Genomic DNA, 23172 nt, shown 5'->3' on the forward strand with positions numbered 1-23172 from the left:
TGCTGAAAGTCTTATGTATACTAGCGCCTTTGGGTGTGCGAATTTCGAACTAAACTAATCTCCAACATAATGGTTTTGACTTTCCGAACAACTTTGTAGAAGACGGCTACTTTCCAAGTTGAATAGATTCCGAGATATCCTACCTTGCCTGAACTAAGCTTATCTTTAACATAATGGTTTTAAACTTGTGAACAACTTTATAGAAGACGGTTTCTTTCTGAATTGAATAGATTCCGAGATATCCTACATCATCTTCCAAAAATATTTGTAGAGTACGTCTACTTGCTAAATTGTATGGATTCCGAGATATCCTATCTTGCAGAAAGTCTCATGAACAATGAATTCCGAACTAAATTAATCTTCAACAAAATGGTTTTGACCTTCCGAAGAACTTTGTGAAAGACGACTACTTTCTTAATCTAACCGCTTCCAAGATATATTAGATATACTATACCCCATTAGTCTCTAACCCGTAGGAATAAACGCATTTTTTTAATGCGCTTGTGAATCAAACTGCTTCGTAAAAACACGTATTCAGAGAGAAGCGCTACATTTGTCTCGTATATTGCAGCCTGAGAACAGCTGCAAAATTCCGAATTGTGTTGGTTTGTTATGTATCATCTTCTCCCGTAATACAACGCAGGAGTGACATCAACACAAGAGTTCGTTACAATCGCTTCTCTCTGTAGGCGATCAAACAACGAACATGTATGATTCAGTAGCTTATGTGTGACAAGAGCATCGAAGCTTCGTGTTGCTTGCCGAATTTGTTTCCTCACTACCACTGGCTGCTTGTGAAGCAAGCAAGAGAATGAGGCATGCGTGGTTTGCTCATCTTCATTGGATTGCAAGCCCTGGAAACGGTTGATCAAAGCGACGATGGATCGGGTGATGTGCGTAGGGGCGTTCTCGAGTTCCTTCGAAACCCGCAGAGGGTTACGGCAACGTGATGGTCTTTCGTGTCTGCTATTCAACATCGCTTTGGAAGGGGTAATACGAAGAGCAGGGATTAACACGAGTGGTACAATTTTCAATAAGTCCGTCCAGCTATTTGGCTTCGCCGACGACATAGATATTATGGCACGTAACTTCGAGGGAAGCCAAGCGGATCGGACTAGTCATCAACACGTCGAAAACGAAGTACATGATAGGAAGAGGTTGAAGAGAAGACAATGTGAGCCAGCCACCGCGAGTTTGCATCGGTGGTGACGAAATCGAGGTGGTAGATGAATTTGTGTACTTGGGCTCACTGGTGACTGCTGAAGAGCAGAGAAATTCGGAGACGCATAGTGGCTGCAAATCGTTGGTACTTTGGACTCCGCAAGACGCTCCGATCGAATAGAGTTCGTCGCCGTACCAAACTGACAATCTATAAAACGCTCATTAGACCGGTAGTCCTCTGCGGACACGAAACCTGGACGATGCTCGTGGAGGACCAACGGGCACTTGGAGTTTTCGAAAGGAAAGTGCTGTGTACCATCTATGGTGGGGTACAGATGGTGGACGGTACGTGGAGGAGGCGAATGAACCACGAGTTGCATGAGCTGCTGGGAGAACCATCTATCGTTCCCACTGCAAAAATCCACCGCAGTGGGCCGGGCACGTAGCCAGAATGTCGGACAGTAACCCGGTGAAAATGGTTTTCGACAACGACCCGATGGGCACAAGAAGGCGAGGTGGGCAGCGGGCAAGGTGGATCGATCAGGTGGAAGATAACTTACGGACCCTCCGTAGACTGCGTGGTTGGCGACGTGTATCCATGGACCGAGCAGAATGGAGAAGACTCTTATATACCGCGCAGGCCACTTCGGCCCTAGTCTGAATAAATAAATAATAATAAGAAACAAACCAAATTCCTTTTTATTGCTTTGTTTTTGATGGGATGGAAATAGGAGCTATGGGATGAAATGCCGAACCGTTCCCCTACCTGTTGTTGAAAATGCTCCAACTATAATTCAAAGACAAGAAGAAAGACAACGTGGGCTCCTTGGCTGGCTTGGCTGGCCTCGTATGATCTCTTTAAAAAAAACCCGACTTAATCCACCTACAGTGAACGCAACCCTTCTTACACTTTTGAATGGTTGTGTGTGCCCAGTGCATATTACAATTTCTATGCATATGACCTTCAATTGAATATAAAATAACTGATATTATCATGCTTTTATCGATTTCAAAATAAATGAAAGGATATTTCTGGAAATTTAACAATTTTGAAAAAATACAAAAGACTGCAGATTTGATTTGCCGCCTCAAATGGCAATATTACAGCTTCTGTTTAAGCCCAAAAGAGTTCAAATCGGGTAATAGACGGCTGAGATATTGGTGTGACAATTCTTCATTAGTAGTCTGAAATATGTCTCATATTCGTATTTCACAGATATCTCTGAAACCGAATTTCCAATTGCAGAAAAAAATTAATGAGTCCAATGACAAAAACATAGCTTTCGTTTAAAGAAAAAATCGCACAAATCGGTCCAAGGACGACTGAGATCTTGATGCGACATATTTTACCAATGTGTGAAGTTGATACGTCTAATGCTTTATGTTCGTATTTCAGAGATATCTCCGGAACCCAATGTCTAATTGCAAAAACAAAATACAATGGGTTCAATGGCAAAGTCATAGCTTTCGTTTAAAGATAAAATCATGCAAATTGGTTTACAGACGGCTGTGACCATTATTTTGTAACCATTATGTGACATTATTTTGTTAGTTTTCTGAAAATACACTTCATGTTCGTATTTCTCACATATCTCTGGAACCAATCCGATTGTCCGATTGCAAAAAAAAATGAACTTGTACAATGACAAAGTCATAGCTTTCGTTTAGTGTTAAAATCGTGCAAATCGGTCCACGGACGGCTGAGATCTTGATGTGACATTTTTGTAACGCACACACGCACACACACACATACATACATGTGCTCAGTTCGTCGAGCTGAGTTGATTGGCCTCGGATAAAAAGTCGGTTTTTCAAGTGATCTTTATACCCTTCTTAGGGTGTAAGAAGGGTAAAAAGGGATATCATTGGATTTTTTTTAATTTTCAAAAAAAATGCACAAAGGCTGCAGATTTGATTTGCAACCAAGCCCGATGATTTGCAACCATTGAAGCCCGAACGAGTTCAAATCGAACCATAGATGGCTGAGATATTGATGTGGCCATTTTTTATTAGTTTTCTAAAAATATGCCTCATGTTCGTACTTCACAGATATCTCGGAAGCTAAATGTCCGATTACAAAAACATTTTAAAGCGTTCAATGGCAAAGACATAGCTTTCGTTTAAAGATAAAATCATGCAAATCGGGTTACAGACAGCTGAGATCTTGATGCGACATTATTTTGCAAATGTTGGTGTTGAATCGCTGAGAATTGAAAGACCGCACCGATATTTGAACAGCTATATTTTACGTGTTTATGAGCTTCAAATCTGTAAATACGTAGTTCATCTTAGTTTAGTTTAGTTTACAATTCTAATCAGTTACTCACATTTCAGTGACGCTTTATTTTGAATGGCCTTTCAGGTCAGCATTCAACTGCTCTATTGAGTGTGGTTAAGTATGACCCTGAATAGTTATAATTAGGCTATATTGCATGTTCATAGTATAATTTATAATACAATTACCTTTCCTAGCTGTACAGTTATAAGATTAAGCTAGTATGTAAGTTTAGTCGTAGGTAGCAATAACAAATTATTTAGAAATTAACAATATATTTATCAAACCAAACACCTTATTGCACGTGAGGTAGATTGACATTGACCTGTCATTTCTCATCGTTGACGTTCCATCTAGAGCTCCCTACTCATAGACTGGCCGCTTGCCGCCTGGCGCTCAGCCGACTGTGTTGCCAATTTTCTCGAGGTGCTTGTTGCAACAGTTGGGAACAAAATACGTCTAATGCTTTATGTTCGTTCATTCATTTATTTAGTTAACATCTAAATAGATAACACTGAATCAACAATTTGACGCCACAATGCACGGTTCGAGGCCGCATCTCTCCATCCTCGAATGCGCCCCACGCTCGCCAAGTCGTTCTGCACCTGGTCTGCCCATCTCGCTCGCTGCGCTCCACGCCGTCTCGTACCTGCCGAATCGGAAGCGAACACCATCTTTGCAGGGTTGCTGTCCGGCATTCTTGCAACATGTCCTGCCCATCGTACCCTTCCGGCTTTAGCTACCTTCTGGATACTGGGTTCGCCGTAGAGTTGGGCGAGCTCATGGTTCATTCTTCGCCGCCACACACCGTCTTCTTGCACACCGCCAAAGATGGTCCTAAGCACCCGTCTCTCGAATACTCCGAGTGCTTGCAAGTCCTCCTCGAGCATTGTCCATGTGTCATGTCCGTAGAGGACTACCGGTCTTATTAACGTCTTGTACATGACACATTTGGTGCGGTGGCGAATCTTTTTCGACCGCAGTTTCTTCTGGAGCCCGTAGTAGGCCCGACTTCCACAGATGATGCGCCTTCGTATTTCACGACTAACGTTGTTGTCAGCCGTTAGCAAGGATCCGAGGTAGACGAATTCCTCGACCACCTCGAAGGTATCCCCGTCTATCGTAACACTGCTTCCCAGGCGGGCCCTGTCGCGCTCGGTTCCGCCCACAAGCATGTACTTTGTCTTTGACGCATTCACCACCAGTCCAACTTTTGTTGCTTCACGTTTCAGGCGGGTGTACAGTTCTGCCACCTTTGCAAATGTTCGGCCGACAATGTCCATGTCATCCGCGAAGCAAATAAATTGGCTGGATCTGTTGAAAATCGTACCCCGGCTGTTACACCCGGCTCTCCGCATGACACCTTCTAGCGCAATATTGAACAACAGGCACGAAAGTCCATCACCTTGTCTTAGTCCCCGGCGCGATTCGAACGAACTGGAGTGTTCGCCCGAAATCTTCACACAGTTTTGCACACCATCCACCGTTGCTTTGATCAGTCTGGTAAGCTTCCCAGGGAAGCTGTTCTCGTCCATAATTTTCCATAGCTCTACGCGGTCTATACTGTCGTATGCCGCCTTGAAATCAACGAACAGATGGTGCGTTGGGACCTGGTATTCACGGCATTTTTGAAGGATTTGCCGTACAGTAAAGATCTGGTCCGTTGTCGAGCGGCCGTCAACGAAGCCGGCTTGATAACTTCCCACGAACTCGTTCACTAATGGTGACAGACGACGGAAGATGATCTGGGATATCACTTTGTAGGCGGCATTAAGGATGGTGATCGCTCGAAAGTTCTCACACTCCAGTTTGTCACCTTTCTTGTAGATGGGGCATATAACCCTTCCTTCCACTCCTCCGGTAGCTGTTCGGTTTCCCAGATTCTGACTATCAGTTTGTGCAGGCAAGTGGCCAGCTTTTCCGGGCCCATCTTGATGAGCTCAGCTCCGATACCATCCTTACCAGCTGCTTTATTGGTCTTTAGTTGTTGAATGGCATCCTTAACTTCCCTCAAGGTGGGGGCTGGTTGGCTTCCATCGTCCGCTGAACTGACGTAGTCATCTCCTCCGCTGCCTTGACTTTCACTGCCTGTACTCTCAGCGCCATTCAGATGTTCCTCGTAGTGCTGTTTCCACCTTTCGATCACCACACGTTCGTCCGTCAAGATGCTCCCATCCTTATCCCGGCACATTTCGGCTCGCGGCACGAAGCCTGTGCGGGATGCGTTGAGCTTCTGATAGAACTTGCGTGTATCTTGAGAACGGCACAGCTGTTCCATCTCCTCGCACTCCGCTTCTTCCAGGCGGCGTTTCTTCTCCTGAAAAAGGCGGGTCTGCTGTCTCCGCTTCCGTCTATAACGTTCCACGTTCTGCCGCGTACCTTGCTGCAGCGCGACCGCCCGCGCTGCGTCCTTCTCCTCCAGAATCTGTCTGCACTCTTCGTCGAACCAATCGTTCCGTCGACTTCGACCCATATACCCGACGTTGTTCTCCGCTGCGTCGTTAATGGCTGCTTTGACTGTACTCCAGCAGTCCTCAAGAGGGGCCCCATCGAGCTCACCCTCTTCCGGCAACGCTGCCTCGAGATGCTGCGCGTATGCAGTGGCGACATCAGGTTGCTTCAGTCGCTCTAGGTCGTACCGCGGCGGTCGTCGGTACCGAACATTGTTGATGACGGATAGTTTTGGGCGCAGTTTCACCATCACCAGATAGTGGTCAGAGTCGATGTTAGCGCCACGATATGTCCTGACGTCGATAATGTCGGAGAAGTGCCGTCCATCAATCAGAACGTGGTCGATTTGTGATTCTGTCTGCAGTGGTGATCTCCAGGTGTACCGATACGGGAGGCTGTGTTGGAAGTAGGTGCTACGAATGGCCATATTCTTGGAGGCGGCGAAATCAATTAGTCGTAGGCCGTTTTCGTTCGTCAGCCGGTGAGCGCTGAACTTTCCAATAGTCGGTCTAAACTCCTCTTCTTGGCCAACCTGAGCGTTCAAATCTCCTATGATGATTTTGACGTCGTGGCTCGGGCAGCTGTCGTACTCACGTTCCAGCTGCGCGTAGAATGCGTCCTTATCATCATCAGTGCTTCCGGAGTGTGGGCTATGGACGTTGATTATGCTGAAGTTGAAGAACCGGCCTTTGATCCTCAACCTGCACATTCTTTCATTGATCGGCCACCACCCGATCACGCGCCTTTGCATATCGCCCATCACTATGAAAGCTGTTCCCAGCTCGTGTGTGTTGCCGCAGCTCTGGTAGATGTTATGATTACCTCTAAACGTTCGCACCATTGATCCCTTCCAACAAACCTCCTGCAGCGCTACGATCCGGAGAGGAGCAAACCCCCCCTTCCCTGTCAGCATACGACCATAGTTCCCACCGGGGTTGGTTACCCGATCTTCCCTAAGGTTGCTCGTATCCCGGCCAGCACCGCGGGGAGGTAGGGATAGGAGTTGCTGGGTAATTACCTATTTTATTCCTTCAATTACCTATTTTATTCCTTCAGGTACGCGAAGTACCAATGGTACGCTTTACCCAGCATTTGCCGTGCCGCTTTATGTTCGCTTTATGTTCGTATTTCACAGATATCTCTGGAACCCAATATCTGACTGGAAAAAAAAATTAATGGGTGCTATCGCGAAGCCATAGCTTTCGTACAAAAATGAAAGCGTGCAAATCGGATCACAGACGGTTGAGATCATTATGTGGCATTATTTTGTTAGTTTTCGTTAGTTAGTTTATGTGGCATTAGCACACACGCACACACGCACACACGCACACACACATACATACACATGCTCAGTTCGTCGAGCTGAGTTGATTGGTATATATGACTTGGGTCTCCGAGTCTCGGATAAAAAGTCGATTTTTCAAGTGATCTTAATACCCTTCTTAGGGTGTAAGAAGGGTAAAAAAATAGTGGTTCAATGGTAAAGCCATAGCTTTCGTTTAAAGATAAAAGCATGCAAATCGGTCCACTGACGGCTGAGATCTTGATGTGACATTATTTTGTTAGTTTTCTGGAAATACGCTTCATGTTCGTATTTCTCACATATCTCTGGGACCAAATATCCGATTGGAGAAAAAATCAACGCGTTCAATGGCACAGACATACTTTCCATTTAAACATAAAATTGTACAAATCGGTCCGCAGACAGCTGAGATCATGATGTGATATTATTTTGCCAATGTTGTGAACAAAATACGTCTAATGGTTTATGTTCGTATTTCACAGATATCTTTGGAACCCAATATCTGATTGTAGAAAAAAATAATGTGTTCTATCGCGAAGCCATAGCTTTCATATAAAAATGAAAGCGTACAAATCGGATCACATACGGCTGAGTTGATTATGTGACATTATTTTGTTAGTTAAGGTACACTGGGGGAAGTGGAAAAGGAAAAATCGATAGTTAATGTTCAAATTATTGTAAAACCAATTTAAATGATCTAAATCAGCGGTTCTCAACCTGGGGTACATGTACCCCTGGGGTTACCTTTGCTGGCCCTAGGGGGTACCTCGAACAAAAATTCGTAATGGCGGACGAATTACAATTCCAATCAAAATTTATTGATAAAGTTTTGATAATTGTGTGTTTTTTTATTTCAAAACTTGGTTTTGTAAATACATAATATGCATGGCGATTCCAATAGAATCCTGCCCTCTACAACCAGAACAGATTTCTTCCAAGCAGCTCGAAGGCTTCCTTACAAAAGGCTCGGACGGAGGACTCCTTTCAAGTTGTTCAGAAGCCTTTTTTCAAAAGGTTCGGAAGCTTGGAAACCTCCTTTCAAGAGGCCTGGAAACCTCCTTTCAAGAGGCCTGGAAACCTCCTCTCAAGAGGCCTGGAAACCTCCTTCCAAGAGGCCTGGAAGCCTCCTTTCAAGAGGCCTGGAAGCCTCCTTCCAAGAGGCCTGGAAGCCTCCTTCCAAGAGGCCTGGAAGCCTCCTTCCAAGAGGCCTGGAAGCCTCCTTTCAAGAGCCCTGGAAGCCTCCTTTCAAGAGGCCTGGAAGCCTCCTTTCAAGAGGCCTGGAAGCCTCCTTTCAAGAGGCCTGGAAGCCTCCTTTCAAGAGGCCTGGAAGCCTCCTTTCAAGAGGCCTGAAAGCCTCCTTTCAAGAGGCCTGGAAGCCTCCTTTCAAGAGGCCTGGAAGCCTCCTTTCAAGAGGCCTGGAAGCCTCCTTTCAAGAGGCCTGGAAGCCTCCTTCCAAGAGGCCTGGAAGCCTCCTTTCAAGAGGCCTGGAAGCCTCCTTTCAAGAGGCCTGGAAGCCTCATTTCAAGAGGCCTGGAATCTTCCTTTCCAAAGGCTAGGAAAGCTCTTTTCCAAAGGCTCGGAAAGCTCCTTTGAAGAGTCTACGAAGCTTCTCTACAAGAGGTTCAGAAGCCTTTTATCAAGACGCTCGGAAGCCTGCTTTCAAGAAACCCGAAAGCCTCGTGTTAAGAAGCCTGAAAGCCTCTTTTCAAGAGGCTCGGAAGCCTTCTTTCAAAAAGCTCAAAAGGCTCCTTTCAAGAGATTCGGAAGGTTCTTTTCTAAAGACTCAGAAAGCTCTTTACAAAAGGCTCGAAAGCCTGCTTCTAAGTGACTCGTAAGCCTCCTTTTAAGAGGCTCGGAAGCCTCCTTTTAAGAGGCCCGGAAGCCTACTTTTAAGAGGCTCGGAAGCCTCCTTTTGAAAGGCTTCTTTTCAAGCGGCTCGAAATGTTCCTTTCAAAAGGCTCGGTCAGCTCTTTTCAAGAGGATCGGAATTCTATCTTCAAGAGGCTCGGAAGCGTACTTTCAAGAGGCTTTGCAGTGTCCTTTCAATATGCAAAGCCTCTCAACAAGATACGTGGAAGCCTACTTTCATGAGGGGGTACCTCAATGCAAAAGTTCGAAGGGGTACCTCTCAAGAAAAAGGTTGAAAACCGCTGATCTAAATGCATTCAATCATTATGGGCTCCCAAAAACAGTCCATTTTGCACCAACTGTGCGGTAATTCATACCATTTTAGCCGCTTGAAATTTATAAAAATATATTTGAAATTTGGGAGTTATTTTTCCACTTAACCTAGTGGAATGGGGTAAGTGGAAAACCCAAATTATCTTGACCTTCAATTGTGATGAGTAGTGATATATGATTAAAATCAAGACGGTAATTGCTCTGAGTATCTTTTGTTGAATAATTTCATTGGATTAAAGGAATACACCCGATTCTTTTTTTACACGAGGGATGCGTTCCGTGTAAAAAAAGTTTACAGTTCCAATTTTGAAAAACCGTGAAAAAAAAGTTTGATGATTTCTCGACGAATCATGCAAAATGGAGCAACTTTGCTAAAATTATGTATGGGATTTTTTTTACACGGCCGTGTAAAAAAATCCGTGTAAGAACAAAATCTGGTATAGGTCCCCAAGGAATGCTTGAAATAGCCTTCTCGAACACTAAGTGTACGTAAAATCTGTATGTTCGCCTCAAAGATGAACTTTTTTGAGGGAGAATGGGACTTACAGTGTTATAAACTTATCGACTCAGTTTAACGAATTGATATTATGTCGGTGTGTGTGTGTTTGTTTGTATGTGTGTGCGCAATACACGTACAAAATTATCACCTATTTTCATGCACTTGTCCCTACCCGATTTGTTCGCAACAAATTGCATTCAACGGCGAAACTTGTTATGAATATAAATGAATATGTATTATGGAATATATTTACCTATCAGTGCTATTTTATCTTTCTCGTACATTTTTTTCATATGTAAAACATGTGAAAGGCATCAATACCGATAGGTGGATTAATAAGGCGTTTTCTTATGTATGTTAGTCCAATCACCACTGAAATCACAATGATAACAAAGAAGGAACATATTAAGCTATGAAAGCTATCGAAATAAACCATGAAGGGAAGGAAAAATTTGCGTGATCAGAACATTTTCCACTTCCCCCGCAGTGTTCGATACCAGGGGTAAGTGTAAAATCTTTAAATTATTTACTTTCATGGTACAAACCACTACTAATTGAATGTGATTAGTTTAATTGTATTATGTACAATGGTCACCTGTGGTGCAAAATCACCGGAAAAGGGAACAATTTATGCAAGTAAGAATTGATTTTATGAATGCAAAAATCAACTTCTCGCGAAACCTAAAATGACTGCTTCAGCGTAAACTGTGTTAGTGTAAGTATAACACAGATTTTAACATAGTATTAGTGTGAACAGTAAACTATATTTTTGCACAATGTTATGGTGTGGTAAAAACTGTAAAGTCTGTACAATTGAAATTTTTCGAGTCGATTTTTACACTTACCCCCTTTTTCCACTTCCCCCAGTGTACCTTATCTGAAAATACATTTAAGATTCGTATTTCACGAATATCTCTTTTTTTTTTTTTTTTTTTTTTTTTTTTTTTTTTACAAGGGAGAATGCATTTACACACTAACCCAGTACACGTGCATTGTAGTTGCCAAACTACCACACGGAAGTGTACTGGAGTGTCGGACTCGACCATACCGGTAATACCGACCTTGGGCTCCGCCATCGTTTCCCCCAGGAACTACCTCCCAGTACTACTTCTGGGGGGACGGCAGTACTAAGCGTACTCACTCATTATCGCTCACACAGGCACTCGTCCCACGCGAGACTGACTCGCACCCCATTCACTCCATTTGAGTCTTACTTGGATGCTCTCCCGGACGCTCCGCTGCCATGCCTCGAGGTAACTGCCTGGGCCTACAGATATTGCGCTACGACACTCTGCCTCAGCACGAGCAGATCAATCACACCACTGCCGAAGCAGACCATACGCTACCCTGCCGAAGCAGGGACACTCCCCATGCACCACATGTGCACAACTGTAGGTGTGTGGGTACAACCCACTGCTACCCTGCCGCCGAAGCAGCTTCTCCAAAGACCATTCGCTCCATGTGACCCTTTTTCAGGTGCTCACTCTAACACTCCACTGCAATGCCTCGAGGTGTCGATGGGATACCTCGACTCCTGCCTCAGCATGTGCAGTCCATACTCAGACTTCTGCTGCGCTTTGAGGTGACAATAGCGGCGGAGACACGCTATGACACTCCTGCCTCAGCACAACCAGATCACTCACTCCCTGCCGAAGCAGCTCACGCGCTACCCTACCGAAGTAGGTACACTCCACAACTTATTCTAACACTCCACTGCCATGCCTCGAGGTGTCGATAGCGGTAGCAACGCTACGACACTCTTACCTTAGCATGTGCAGTCCATACTCAGACTTCTGCTGCGCTTCGAGGCTGCCATAGCGGCGGCGACTCGCTATGACACCCCGGCCTCAGCACAAACCGATCACGCCCCCCCTCCCAACGCAGCTCACGCACTACCCTACCGAAGTAGGGACACTCCACATGCCAGTTGGCACTCCCTCCCTGGGCTTGTGCTTTTGAAGCGGCACACAGTCGCTTTGATAGAGTCCGCTTACGGGCACTTGTGGTTTTTTGGGAGGGATTTTAGCAGAGCCCACTGCTAAATCCCACCACGCCCTAGGCAGTTCTCCCTGACTCGCAGACAGCTGGGGAGGGGTCGTCAAGCCCTTGGACATGGTCCCTGCTGCCCCAACGAATATCTCTGAGAGGATCGTAGTGTGCTGTGGTAGCTGATGGACGTGGAAAAAAAACCTCCCGTCAAATCCGTGTTCAAATCTCCAAAAAAATGAAATAAGAAAGCTAGAGGATATTCGATATTAGTCCAATATTTCTTGGCCAGAGTCACCGTCAGCAAAGGATCCTATAACATGTTCGTCATCTTTAACTAAAACTCGGTATCGGCGATAGCAGCAGTTGGCAGCAAATCCGGTAGCAGTTCCCAGTCCTCCCACCGGATGCATCCTTAGTGCAGCAACCAACAACTCATCGTGGCACCAGCAGTGGCAGCTTCCGGTTACTACAACTTACCCGAGACATAGAAGAATCGATTAAATCGACATAATCTGGAGTTTAATTCTTGCACCGTGTATATGGATATACCTTGTGGAGCTCGTTAAGTATCATTTTTTATTCAATGTTTTATTTCATATTTAATTCGTTTTCAGAGAATGTACTTTTTATTCACTTTGTTTCCTTTTATTATTTTTTATAGGGCAAAACATGTATAGAAAATGTGTTGGTATTATTTTGTTTGCATAAGCCATAATTCGAAGAACGCCATTAAACCTTTGCAAAATTTTACTTTTTTTCAAATTGTAAACTCGTATTCGTGCCATGTTATATGCACATGGTTTAGCGTGACCTCCGCATGCATTATCTTCAAGCTTAAATTATATAAATTAGGTTTATATTGATATAAACATTAAATATAGATTTCAAAAAGCAAAAATTCTAAAGTAATGTACAGAAACCTGGCTTTACTCTATGTATTTTAAGTTCCAAGAAAAAATATCTCATATGTTCAATGTTATTTAAATATTCTTACATATCGATTTTTTCTGTCTATACGGAAAATTATTTTGAATGAACCATAATTTTTGGGTAATGACGAACTGATGGTATAGGTATACTGTTGGTTTTAATTGATTATTTTATCTTGATCATCCATACGATGGGTCTTTTAATACCAGGCTAGCTAGTTGTTTTATTTGATGTATCTGTTTTTATTCCTTATTTTAATAACTCCATAGCATTGTTAAGGCGAAGGACTTTAGGACATCAGAATAATATAAAATTAAAAACAAATGTTGGCCTAACAAAAAAAGTAAATATACCTTCAGTAGGTTAAATATCTAGAAACCATTCGCAAATATATACTCTCTTGAGAGCTGTCGGTCACTGGTGAACGTTCAGATCCAGGTGTCTTATGTCGTTTTCGGTTTTAAACCTGGGTCAGGTCCGACCCCGACTCTGAATAACCGAACGAAAAACGAATCGGGATCGAGTCAGTATGATGGTATTAGTGAGAACTCAAGCCCTATCATCTGTTTTGCTTACAATTCGCACTTTTATCAGCTGGCAGAAACAGACATATTTCATCTATTGAATTTTGTTATTTATTAGAGTTATTTTTTTTCTTGTTTTATGAATTATGGGGGAAATCAGACGTTTCTTCTGTTAATTGTTTAATGACTAAAATGATTATTAATCCATCTATAAATTAATGTAGGGGGGTCCCGAAGCGTAGTTGGCTACACGTTCGCCTTTCAAGCGAATGGTCATGGGTTCGATTCCCAGCCCCTCCACCAAAACCCTCGTCAGTCGCCGGACGCGCAGCCTTTGCGGTGGCGTATTGGGGTGCACGCCTCACCGTCAGGGCTGCCTGATGACGACTGACAACTTGTTCTTCTCGGAGGCATTCCTCCAACGTTACCCGGATAAATGGCAACCGGACAATGCAATGATCATTGGATACACGACATGGACAAAACGAACACAATGGACTCACGACGAGATGGACCAGCAACGACAACAACAATGAATAATGGAAAAATCTAAAAATAGATTCTGTGTGGATTCTGGCTGCAGAATACCACAGTAGATCTCGGCACAGTAGCGGTTAAGTAACACAGAGTGCCTATCAAATAAATAAAGGAATAAAAAAAATGAAATAAATTAATGTGATTAGGAGCTTATGATGAATGACGACGGTAATGCGGTTTGCCGTGAAAGAATTTTTGCCAATCCGTGTTTCCTGATAAACTATTATTCTGATTCTATATGGCTTTAATGGTAACAGTAATTGTGTTACAGTAGATTTGAATTATCAATTATGTCATTGAAATGGAACAGATCAAGAAAATATGGAACACTTTGTAAAGAATCCAATACAAAATTTATTTAGATTTGGTGCCTTTTATTTTAAAACAAAGAATCAAATCGTACAAGAGTTGAACAGCATTTTTTTTGCTATTTGTATTCTTTCTGCTATTTTTCTTCCCAGAGGGGACCCTTTGGGATAAATTGCGATTTCGTCAGAACTGCAAAGCCAAAAATTTAAAAATACAAAAATACAAATACAAATACAAAAGAGGCAAATAATTTTTCACTACAAAATCTAAACAGTAGATTCAACATAATAAATATCAATGAGAATAAATATGTCTTGTGGGTTTTTTAACGAATTACAATTAAAAACCTTTCTTCCACTCAAAAATTATGCACAATTCGTAGTTGCTAAAGCCTTATAAATGGTTAATGCCAGGGTTAATACATTATGTGTATATTCTTCAAATCCGTAACCTTGAACAAATTATGCACAGAACTGCAATAATGAATAAAATAATGGTAAGAACATTTTGGTATAAATAACTTCATAGCAGCAAATACTCTGGTACGCTTTTTCCCATTAATAGAGCAATTATACCTAAAGTATATGTACGAATACACAACGTAATAGTGAACAAATAGCAGCTACCTTCTCGTCACTGCATTTCATAAATCACATTTTCAACAAAATATTCAACCCTCATTTTGTTTATAATGGAGCTACCATCTGAGGTAATCAGCGAAAAATATGTCAATATCTGAACCCGATTTACCATCAGAGAAACTTGAAGACAGCAGAACATTAAAATAATCAATTTTTGCGTGGAAGACAGCAACCAAATTGATAAATTTAACAAATGAAACAAACAAAATCAAATACCCATCCGTGTCTTTTACGTTTTCATTTTCCTTTAGCGTAAACATAAACACCAGTTTGACAGTTTGTGTTCGAATGTATTGGTGAATCTAGGTTGGATCTCGATAAATCGGCAGAGCGAACCTCATTCATTTTGGGTCGGATCTGGTGCGGATCGCGATCCAACCTGAACGAATAACCGAACGTTTTGACAGCTGTTAGAGCGGATCCGGTGCAGAACTAGGTTCGACCCAGCAATAACCGAAAACGACATTAATTAAGTAGCACACAATATGCTTGCTTTTCAATTTAATTGAAATCCGCATAAAAAAGTGTCGACGATCACGATCACGCATGACATAATAATAATAATTAATAATTAATATACATATATCTGAGAGTAACAGACAATTGATATATATTCATAATCTTTTTAGATAAATATTCTTGGATTTCCAAAAGTCTATATGTGATATTGATGGATAAAAAGAAGATTTTCCAAATGTTGAAAGCCTGATTCTGAATATTTTGGAACACGTTGTAGAATTTTAGGATTAAGTAATTTTAGATTACAAATAAATGAAAATTGTTTACCTTTTGAAAAAATGAATGCATCGGAGCCTTTATTAAGTTTTTACACTACAACGGTTTCTTATTAAAGAATCTGATGTAAATATTTTAAAACAATGGCATTGCCATAACATCTTTAAAAAAAAACTTGTTGGATTTAATGTTTTCATAGTTGTAAAAATACCTATAATTGATACTTTTGGCTCGTCATGTTTCATACGTGGTTTTACTGATGAGAAATTTCAGGTAAATCAAACATATAAATTTAAAGTTTGGAAATCAAAATTGTCATTCCCGTTGGACGATACAGCTATAAAGGCCTCATTCGCATGCAAACTTGCCTGCGATATTTATGATTTGCATCTTCTTTCTTCTCGTAAGCTATAATGTTTTACTTTCCATTATTTTTCTCTAATTCATTCATTTTTTTCTGTAAAACCCTGTTTACACAATGTTTATATTTTATATTTGAAATATACTAGGAGTATAACTCTGATTCTAGATGTAAAACAATTATTATTTAGAGATGAGCCAACCCAGGGCTGGAAATCTCTTTAATATGGATAGTAATAATAATAAAGATAATAATAATTACTATTCCTAAAGGAAATTATTTTTGAACTTTCAAATGTTGGATTATTTTTAAAATGAACTGGAAATTCTGGCATACTTGATGCGTCTTAACTGTATGGTATACACTTAATTTTTTTCACCGGGATCTCAGCAAAATGTTGAACTTTTACCGAGAACCGCACAGCCGTGCCCCAGCAAACATGTTTTTTGCCGAGATTTCTGTCAAACTTGCTGATAATCAGCAAATAATTTGCCGAAATTCAGCTAACAAACGCTTTTTTTGCCGATATAGCAGTTTTTTTTATTTTGCTGGCGCACGGCTGTGCGGATTTTTGCCGAGCTGCAGAAATAAAAACTGAGTGTGTAAACTTTGAAAGTAGAACGATTCAGAAAATTTCGTACAGTCGCTGATAAAAATGAATCTTCATTTATTTGTAGCAAGCGTTATTCAGGATGGTCAATTCTTACCCAAGAGTGACTTTATGTGAACGCATATGGCTGAGCTGGATCTATTTGACTGCATCAGCGACAAACGACGAACCCAACAAATACTTTTGGGGCTGCCAAATCTGCCGCAATTGGGAATTGCAATAACGGTTCCATGTAGAAGCAAAGGAGGATGAGAAATGCAAAACTTCAGAACATCATGCGGTCCTTTATGGATATCACTGGTCCTTCCAAATTGAAGAAATGGACAGCTAAATGAAGAACTTGGACGAACGTGGACAAATTTAATTGGTGAGCACGTTCCAGTACTTTTTCTTTATTTCTATCATTGATTCATCGATTGGTAATTTCATAAAATCTAACACTAAATACGTACAGGGCATCGTTTGCTGCTATTGCCGCGGATATTGTGGGAGTCCCAGATATCCGGTTCACGCTTTAGTAAGTAGCGGTGGCTCTTCTCGACCTTCTACTCCCTGAGTAGTTAGTACGAATAAGGGCGTCCTTGTGAAGTTTTGCTGTACCTGTTATGAGCCACTAGTACATCCCATCCCCGCACTACCTGAAGAAACCTTTCTTGCTTCAGATGTGCATCCTTTTTGTTGTACTAGCCTTCGTAACAAAAAGGGCACCATTACGGAGCACGAGATCTGATCAAATTATTCGTATTACTACTTGACCAACGCCCCCAGATGGGTGAGGGATAGAGGATGACTCACACACACTCACACACGTATTTCACGAATATCTCTGAAACTAAATATCCGATTGCAAAAAATTCAATTCAATAGCAAAGGCATAGCTTCCGTTTAAAGATCAAATCATTCAAATCGGTCCACAGACGGCTGAGATCTTGATGTAACATTATTTTGCACTTAATGTTTGTATTTCTCGAATATCTCGCAAACTATATGCCCCATTGCAAAAAAATTTCAATGCGTTCAATGGCAAAGGCATAGCTATCGTTTAACGATAAAATCATGCAAATCGGTTCACAGACGGCTGAGATCTAGATGTGACATTTTTTGAAACACACACACGCACACACATACATACACATGCTCAGTTCGTCGAGCTGAGTTGATTGGTATATATGACTTGGGTCTCCGAGTCTCGGATAAAAAGTCGGTTTTTCAAGCGATCTTTATACCCTTCTTAGGATGTAAGAAGAAGGGTAAAAAGGGAGATGTTGTATGTCTATCGCCAAATGAAGTAAGCCATAATTACTAGCAGAAAATGGATATAGGTATGTCACATTTAGTTTTTCAGTTTTTTTTTTCTGACTACTGGTAAAAGAACAGTCATGATATATTAGTGCTTAATACAAACTGTCTTATTATTCTCTTCAATATCATAACAAATAGGTACAAACATGATCAGGCTTTTAAATGTCGCGACGAACAATATTGTAGAGCGCCTAAATTGTGGAGAACCGCTTTAGGCAATGCTGGCAATGTGATTAGGTCGTATTTCACACATTTTACTTCACTCCACAAGCATGAGAGGGTTGAAAGAAGCAGGATGATACCGCCTTAACAATAATGATACGACCAGCCCACCCAAGAGCAACGACAAAAAAACAATGATTGCAATATCGCCTCGTTAAATAGTTATGCAAACACGGTTGACGCCGCACCGGTCACTGCATGCATGGAAAGCCACACGACAGACGATAATGGGAAAATTAATGTCCGCTTTGCAAACATACTTCGCAAGCAACGCCATCACTGCTATGATACCATCTCTTCTCTTCACATTAGATATCGGTCGACTGCAAATTGATGTAAATTTATGACTTTGTTCGTCTTCTCTTTCTTCCCGAACAGATGGTGTTCCACCTGATGTTGGTCGTTCTAACGGTCACTTCAACAGTGGTGCAATGCCGGATAGTGGCCGAACATCCTGGATTAAACTCGCTAACAACTGAATCCATTATGACGACCCCGTCAGTTGCCACCCCTTCCGCAGAAACAGCTACATCTGCTGTTCCGGAACCGATCAGCAGCAGTACGTCCACCACCGTGTCAAGTACGACTACTTCCACTACACCCGAGCCAACAACGACCCCGTCTACGTCTACGTCCACAACGACCACGGAAGCGACGACCTCCACCACAACAACCACCACCACCACCACTTCGACGACGACCGTCCCTACCACCACAACGACGCTGATTCCGCCCACCAACGAGCTCGGCTGTTACAATGCCGCCCCGGAACTGTGCCACAATCGCAGCAACGAGTGCGAGTGCAGTCCCGATCCGCTCATCCCGGGAGCCATGTACTGCTGCAACGTGACGGACATCAACAAAGCAATCGCGTGCGCCTCCAATGGTGGATCCGAAGGAAGCTCGTGGCGCTACATTCACATGCGGAACGTCACCGTCCGGGAGCTGGTGCTGAACGTGTCCAACCGGTACATCAAAACGCTCCTGTCCGTTTCGTTTACCGATGGCTCGATCCGGAAGATTAGCACTTCGTTCACGCGCTTCTCGTCGCCAGTTTGCTTCAACATTTCCAACAACAACATCAGCGAAATCGAACCGAGGGCGCTGAAGGAGCTTCGCAATCTGAAATCGTTGGACATTTCCCATAACAATCTGTCGACGATTCCGTCCATGGGGGCCAACTTGACGCTGGATATTAGGTAATGGTGGGTGTTATGGAAAGTTCGATTTTTTAAATTTCCCGTTCTATCTTTTCAGAGGCAACAGCGGAATGTTGTGCAAATCCGTACTGGAATCGCTCAAGGAGGGCATCAAGTTTGTCGACGAAACCTCCACATTCTGCCTTACGAACCGAACCTTCAACTGGTTCGATTCGACGGACTTCATTCCTCTGCCTCAGCTTCTCCTGAGCCAACGTATTCAGAATGACTGTCCCACGAATTGCACCTGCGCGCTGGAGCGCCTCAACTTTGATCTGAACAACACCGATCGCAAAACGTTTACCGCCCAAGTGGACTGCTCCGCGTTGGGATTGATGGACTTTCCGGAGCATCTTCCCCCGGATACGGTCACGCTGAACGTGTCTAATAACAATGTAAGTTGCAAGATTGCACTCAACGAAAGCAGTCGTTTGTCCTAACACAAATTCTTCAATTGCAGATAACCAGTTTGAAGGCATTGATCGGAAAATCCTACAGCACTCTGCAACGTTTGTATGCGGACAACAACCAGATCGCCTCGCTAAGCGACCTGGAAGGAACGGACTTCATATCCCGGTTCACCGTTTTTTCGATTCGATGGAACAAACTAAAAACCATCCAAACCTACCAGTTCCGATCCAGTCTGGATCTCGGATCGTACATGTTCCTCGAGGGAAACCCTATGATATGTGACTGTACCGCGGCGAAAAACCTAAAAAATTGGCTCCTCAGTAAGAAGGCCCAGGTGTTTGATCACGACCAGATCTACTGCGAAGGAAACACGCACCTGACCAAGGTCGTGCAGATCCAGGAGAGCAAACTGTGCCAGTCGCAGCACGACTGGACCGACTACATCTACTATCTGATTGCGACGGAAATCATTCTGCTGATCGCACTGATCGGCAAAGTGTCGTACGACTACTGGGTGTTCAAGACGGCCGGTTACCTTCCGTGGCCGGCGAACAAAATGCCCAAGCTGCCGTGCGACTGTCTGTGCGAGTGAGTTCGCGACCGTATGGAAGTGCCTCTCTATCTCTCTGATTAGGTAAATCTCAAAGTGCCTTGTACCGTCTGTGATTGAACTTTTGAAGCGTATTGATCGATAACAAGATTTCGAAGAATCTTCAGTAAACTAACTGATTAGTGTAGCCAAATTACGTGTTTTGGAGCAACTATAATAATTGAAAGAACTGACCTTAATGTTATCCATAACGGAGAAAGCGGAGGCTCTTTGTTCTGATAAACGATACGTTAATAAGCAACCAAATATAACGCTTGTTTAGCATCAGATGGCAGAACGAAACAAGAATTCGAAGAATCTTTAGTAGAATAACTTTTTGAACAGGTTCGAATAAACAAAGACGTATTTTATTGTTTAACTAGCTTACCTTTCTTCGCCTTCTTTTGTGTATGATTCTTCCCCTGACCGTTGTGGCTGTGGCTATGACCGTTGTGAACTCGATCTTCTCCTAACTTCTTCTTTGCTTTAGATTTGGCGATCAGCTTCCTTTTCTTGGCACGCTCCTGCATTTCGAAAGCCGGCAGCGTTCGGATGGCCGCCCGCTTGGGTGCCTTCTGTTCCAGCTTCTTCCTCTCCCGTTTCGAACTTTTCCTTAGCTTCAGCATGTACTCCGGCACAGTTCCACCCGATTGCTTGATCAGCTGGGCTATGCTCCGCAGGTTGACCGTATCATCCTTGGTGAAATAGGTGACCGCTTTACCGCGTCTGCCAGCACGTCCCGTTCGACCGATTCTGTGGACGTAGCTAATCGTGGAAGGAGGGAAATCGTAGTTCACCACTAGATTCACCCCCTTAAAGTCAATTCCTCGACTCATTAGCTCTGTACAAATCAAAATCCATATCTTCCCCTCCCGGAAAGACCGCACCACATTATCTCGCTCCCTTTGACTCCGATCAGCGTGGATCACATCCGCATTCAAACCGTCATAGATCAACTCCGTAAACAATTGCTGGGCGCGATCCTTGCTTTGCACAAAAACAAGAACCGGCGGCGTCAATCCCTTGTGAACCATCTCTCGGAAAGCCAACAACTTACCACTCTCGCTTCCAACAAACAATAACTCTTGCTCCACCAAATCCACTGCCATGTTTGCTACCCCAACTGAAAATCGCACCCTATTAGACATATTTTCACTGGCCCAGGCAGTAACTTCTTTCGTGATTGTTGCACTGAAAAATGCCACTACCTTGCAAGGATTTGTGCAGGCATTCATAATTGAATCCAATTGGTCTCGGAAACTGTTCTTCGACTCCTCAAACAACTTATCCGCCTCATCCACAACAACGTACTGAATATTGCTTAAATCTATCAACGGAGGCTCGCGGTTTGCCAGGAAGCAGATCCTGTTCGGAGTCGTAACCAAAATATCGTAGTGCTTCCTACTTTCCAACCCATAATCCGTGGTAGTCTCATCAACTTTCGTAATCACGTGGGTCCTCAAATTAATCTCCTCGCATAACCGGAGCGCTTCTCGCTGTGTCTGCTTCGCCAGTTCTCTCGTAGGGCACACCACCAGCGCCCGGAAGCCGCATTTCATTGGCTTCTTCAGGTGGTGAATTATAGGAATCAAGAAGGCGGCCGTCTTCCCCGACCCGGTCGGGGCACAGGCATGCAGCGGATGACCCTCCAGCAGAACCGGTATCGCCTGCATCTGCACTGGAGTAGGCGCTTTATAGCCACAATCTTCAATGTTTTTTATCAACTGATTGGACACATTATACTTCTCGGCCAATTCACGGAACTGCTCAATCGGATCCGGAACCGTCACCTTCGCCCCCTTCTTAACCTTGATCTGATGCAAATTGCGCAATCGATTCACCTTGAACTGACGGTACCGTTCACGTTTCTCCGGTGACATCAGGCGAACGCGTTTACGTTCCGAATCATCACCGGTGAACTCCTCGTCATCCTCGCTTTTAATTTCCTCCTTGATATCATCCTCGCTAAGCACCAGCGGACTGTGCGAAAACAGCGGAACCGAATCCGCTACAGAGGCGCCTTCCTCCTCTTCTTTGATCTCCAACTTCACCTCGGCAAGTGATTCGACTTCCGTGGCCTTCGGAGTGGATTCCGTGCGCTGCGAATGGGTACAGAAACCAAAATCAAACACAATCGTTACCCCTACTGCGAGATAGCAGCACACGAACCTTTCGCTTCAGCAGCGATGGATTATTTTTGGAAGAAAACTTTGCACCACATGTCAGCTTGCGGAATAAATCACTGGTATCCATTTCGAACAGCAAATCTACATCAGTTTTGTTTTAAATTAAATTATTTTAAATTTTGAATCATTCATCACACGTGCATGCGAATGTTTTCAAAGCCCGCGGTCAACGATTAAATTTTGTTTTGATTTGCATGAGACCGAAAAGTCAAATCATAGATCACGGGCGTACACTGATAAAAAAATACACGTTCGATTCATGTTTTTCGGAATATGGATATTTTCAATAAGCTGACACCATGAAGTCTAGTGTAATCCACATCACTATGATGTTCTTGACATTCTTATTTCAAATGACAAAGTTAGTATCTGAATTCATTATTGATACACCACGATATGATATGCATATCCATGAAGACCCATAACAAATACACGTACGACTCGTATGTTTCAAAATGTTGATATTTCATTCCAAGTTACACCATCAAGTCTAATGTATTTCACATCACTGCGATGTTCTTTACAAACTCAGTTTAAATGACAATGTTTATAGAAAATTCCATACTTGATACACCACGATGTCATATGTTTATCTTAAATATGTTATGAATCAATTGAAACGAATTTAGGTATGGATTCTGATGATTCTCCAATTGTCATCATTCCAATAAAGTCGCACATGTTCATGCATGTTTCGAAAAGGTTGTGACAATTTTCAGCTATCAGCGATAGTGAACTATAGTTTTATATTAAATTC

The 23172-nt window shown here is 42.9% G+C and overlaps 2 protein-coding genes across 4 annotated transcripts in view; one reads left to right on the forward strand and one right to left on the reverse strand.

Annotated features, from left to right (window-relative positions):
• Positions 1-20383, forward strand: part of LOC134207820 (protein halfway-like) — a 33636-nt gene extending 13253 nt beyond the window's left edge. The window contains exons 2-4 of the mRNA XM_062683759.1: positions 18409-19229; positions 19288-19624; positions 19690-20383. Coding sequence (XP_062539743.1) covers positions 18409-19229; positions 19288-19624; positions 19690-20232 — 1701 coding nt within the window. The 3' untranslated portion in view covers positions 20233-20383. The remainder of the gene's footprint in view (positions 1-18408; positions 19230-19287; positions 19625-19689) is intronic.
• LOC134207817 (DEAD box protein 52 homolog) lies at positions 1677-22603 on the reverse strand. Of its 3 annotated transcripts, XM_062683755.1 has the most exons (4): positions 22399-22603; positions 20618-22328; positions 1928-2017; positions 1688-1818 (listed from the first exon to the last, which is right to left on the reverse strand). In XM_062683755.1, the coding sequence occupies exons 1-3, from the start codon at positions 22480-22482 to the stop codon at positions 1956-1958; spliced, it is 1857 nt and encodes a 618-aa protein (XP_062539739.1). In that variant the 5' UTR covers positions 22483-22603; the 3' UTR covers positions 1688-1818; positions 1928-1955. The 3 variants fall into 3 exon arrangements, with proteins under 3 accessions (XP_062539741.1, XP_062539739.1, XP_062539740.1); XM_062683757.1 differs by lacking the exon at positions 1928-2017 and having other exon boundaries at positions 1677-1818; XM_062683756.1 differs by lacking the exons at positions 1688-1818; positions 1928-2017 and having other exon boundaries at positions 20576-22328.
• Between the last annotated feature and the right edge of the window lie 569 nt (positions 22604-23172).

Source organism: Armigeres subalbatus, chromosome 1 (assembly GCF_024139115.2).
Source record: "Armigeres subalbatus isolate Guangzhou_Male chromosome 1, GZ_Asu_2, whole genome shotgun sequence".
NCBI lineage: Eukaryota > Metazoa > Arthropoda > Insecta > Diptera > Culicidae > Armigeres > Armigeres subalbatus.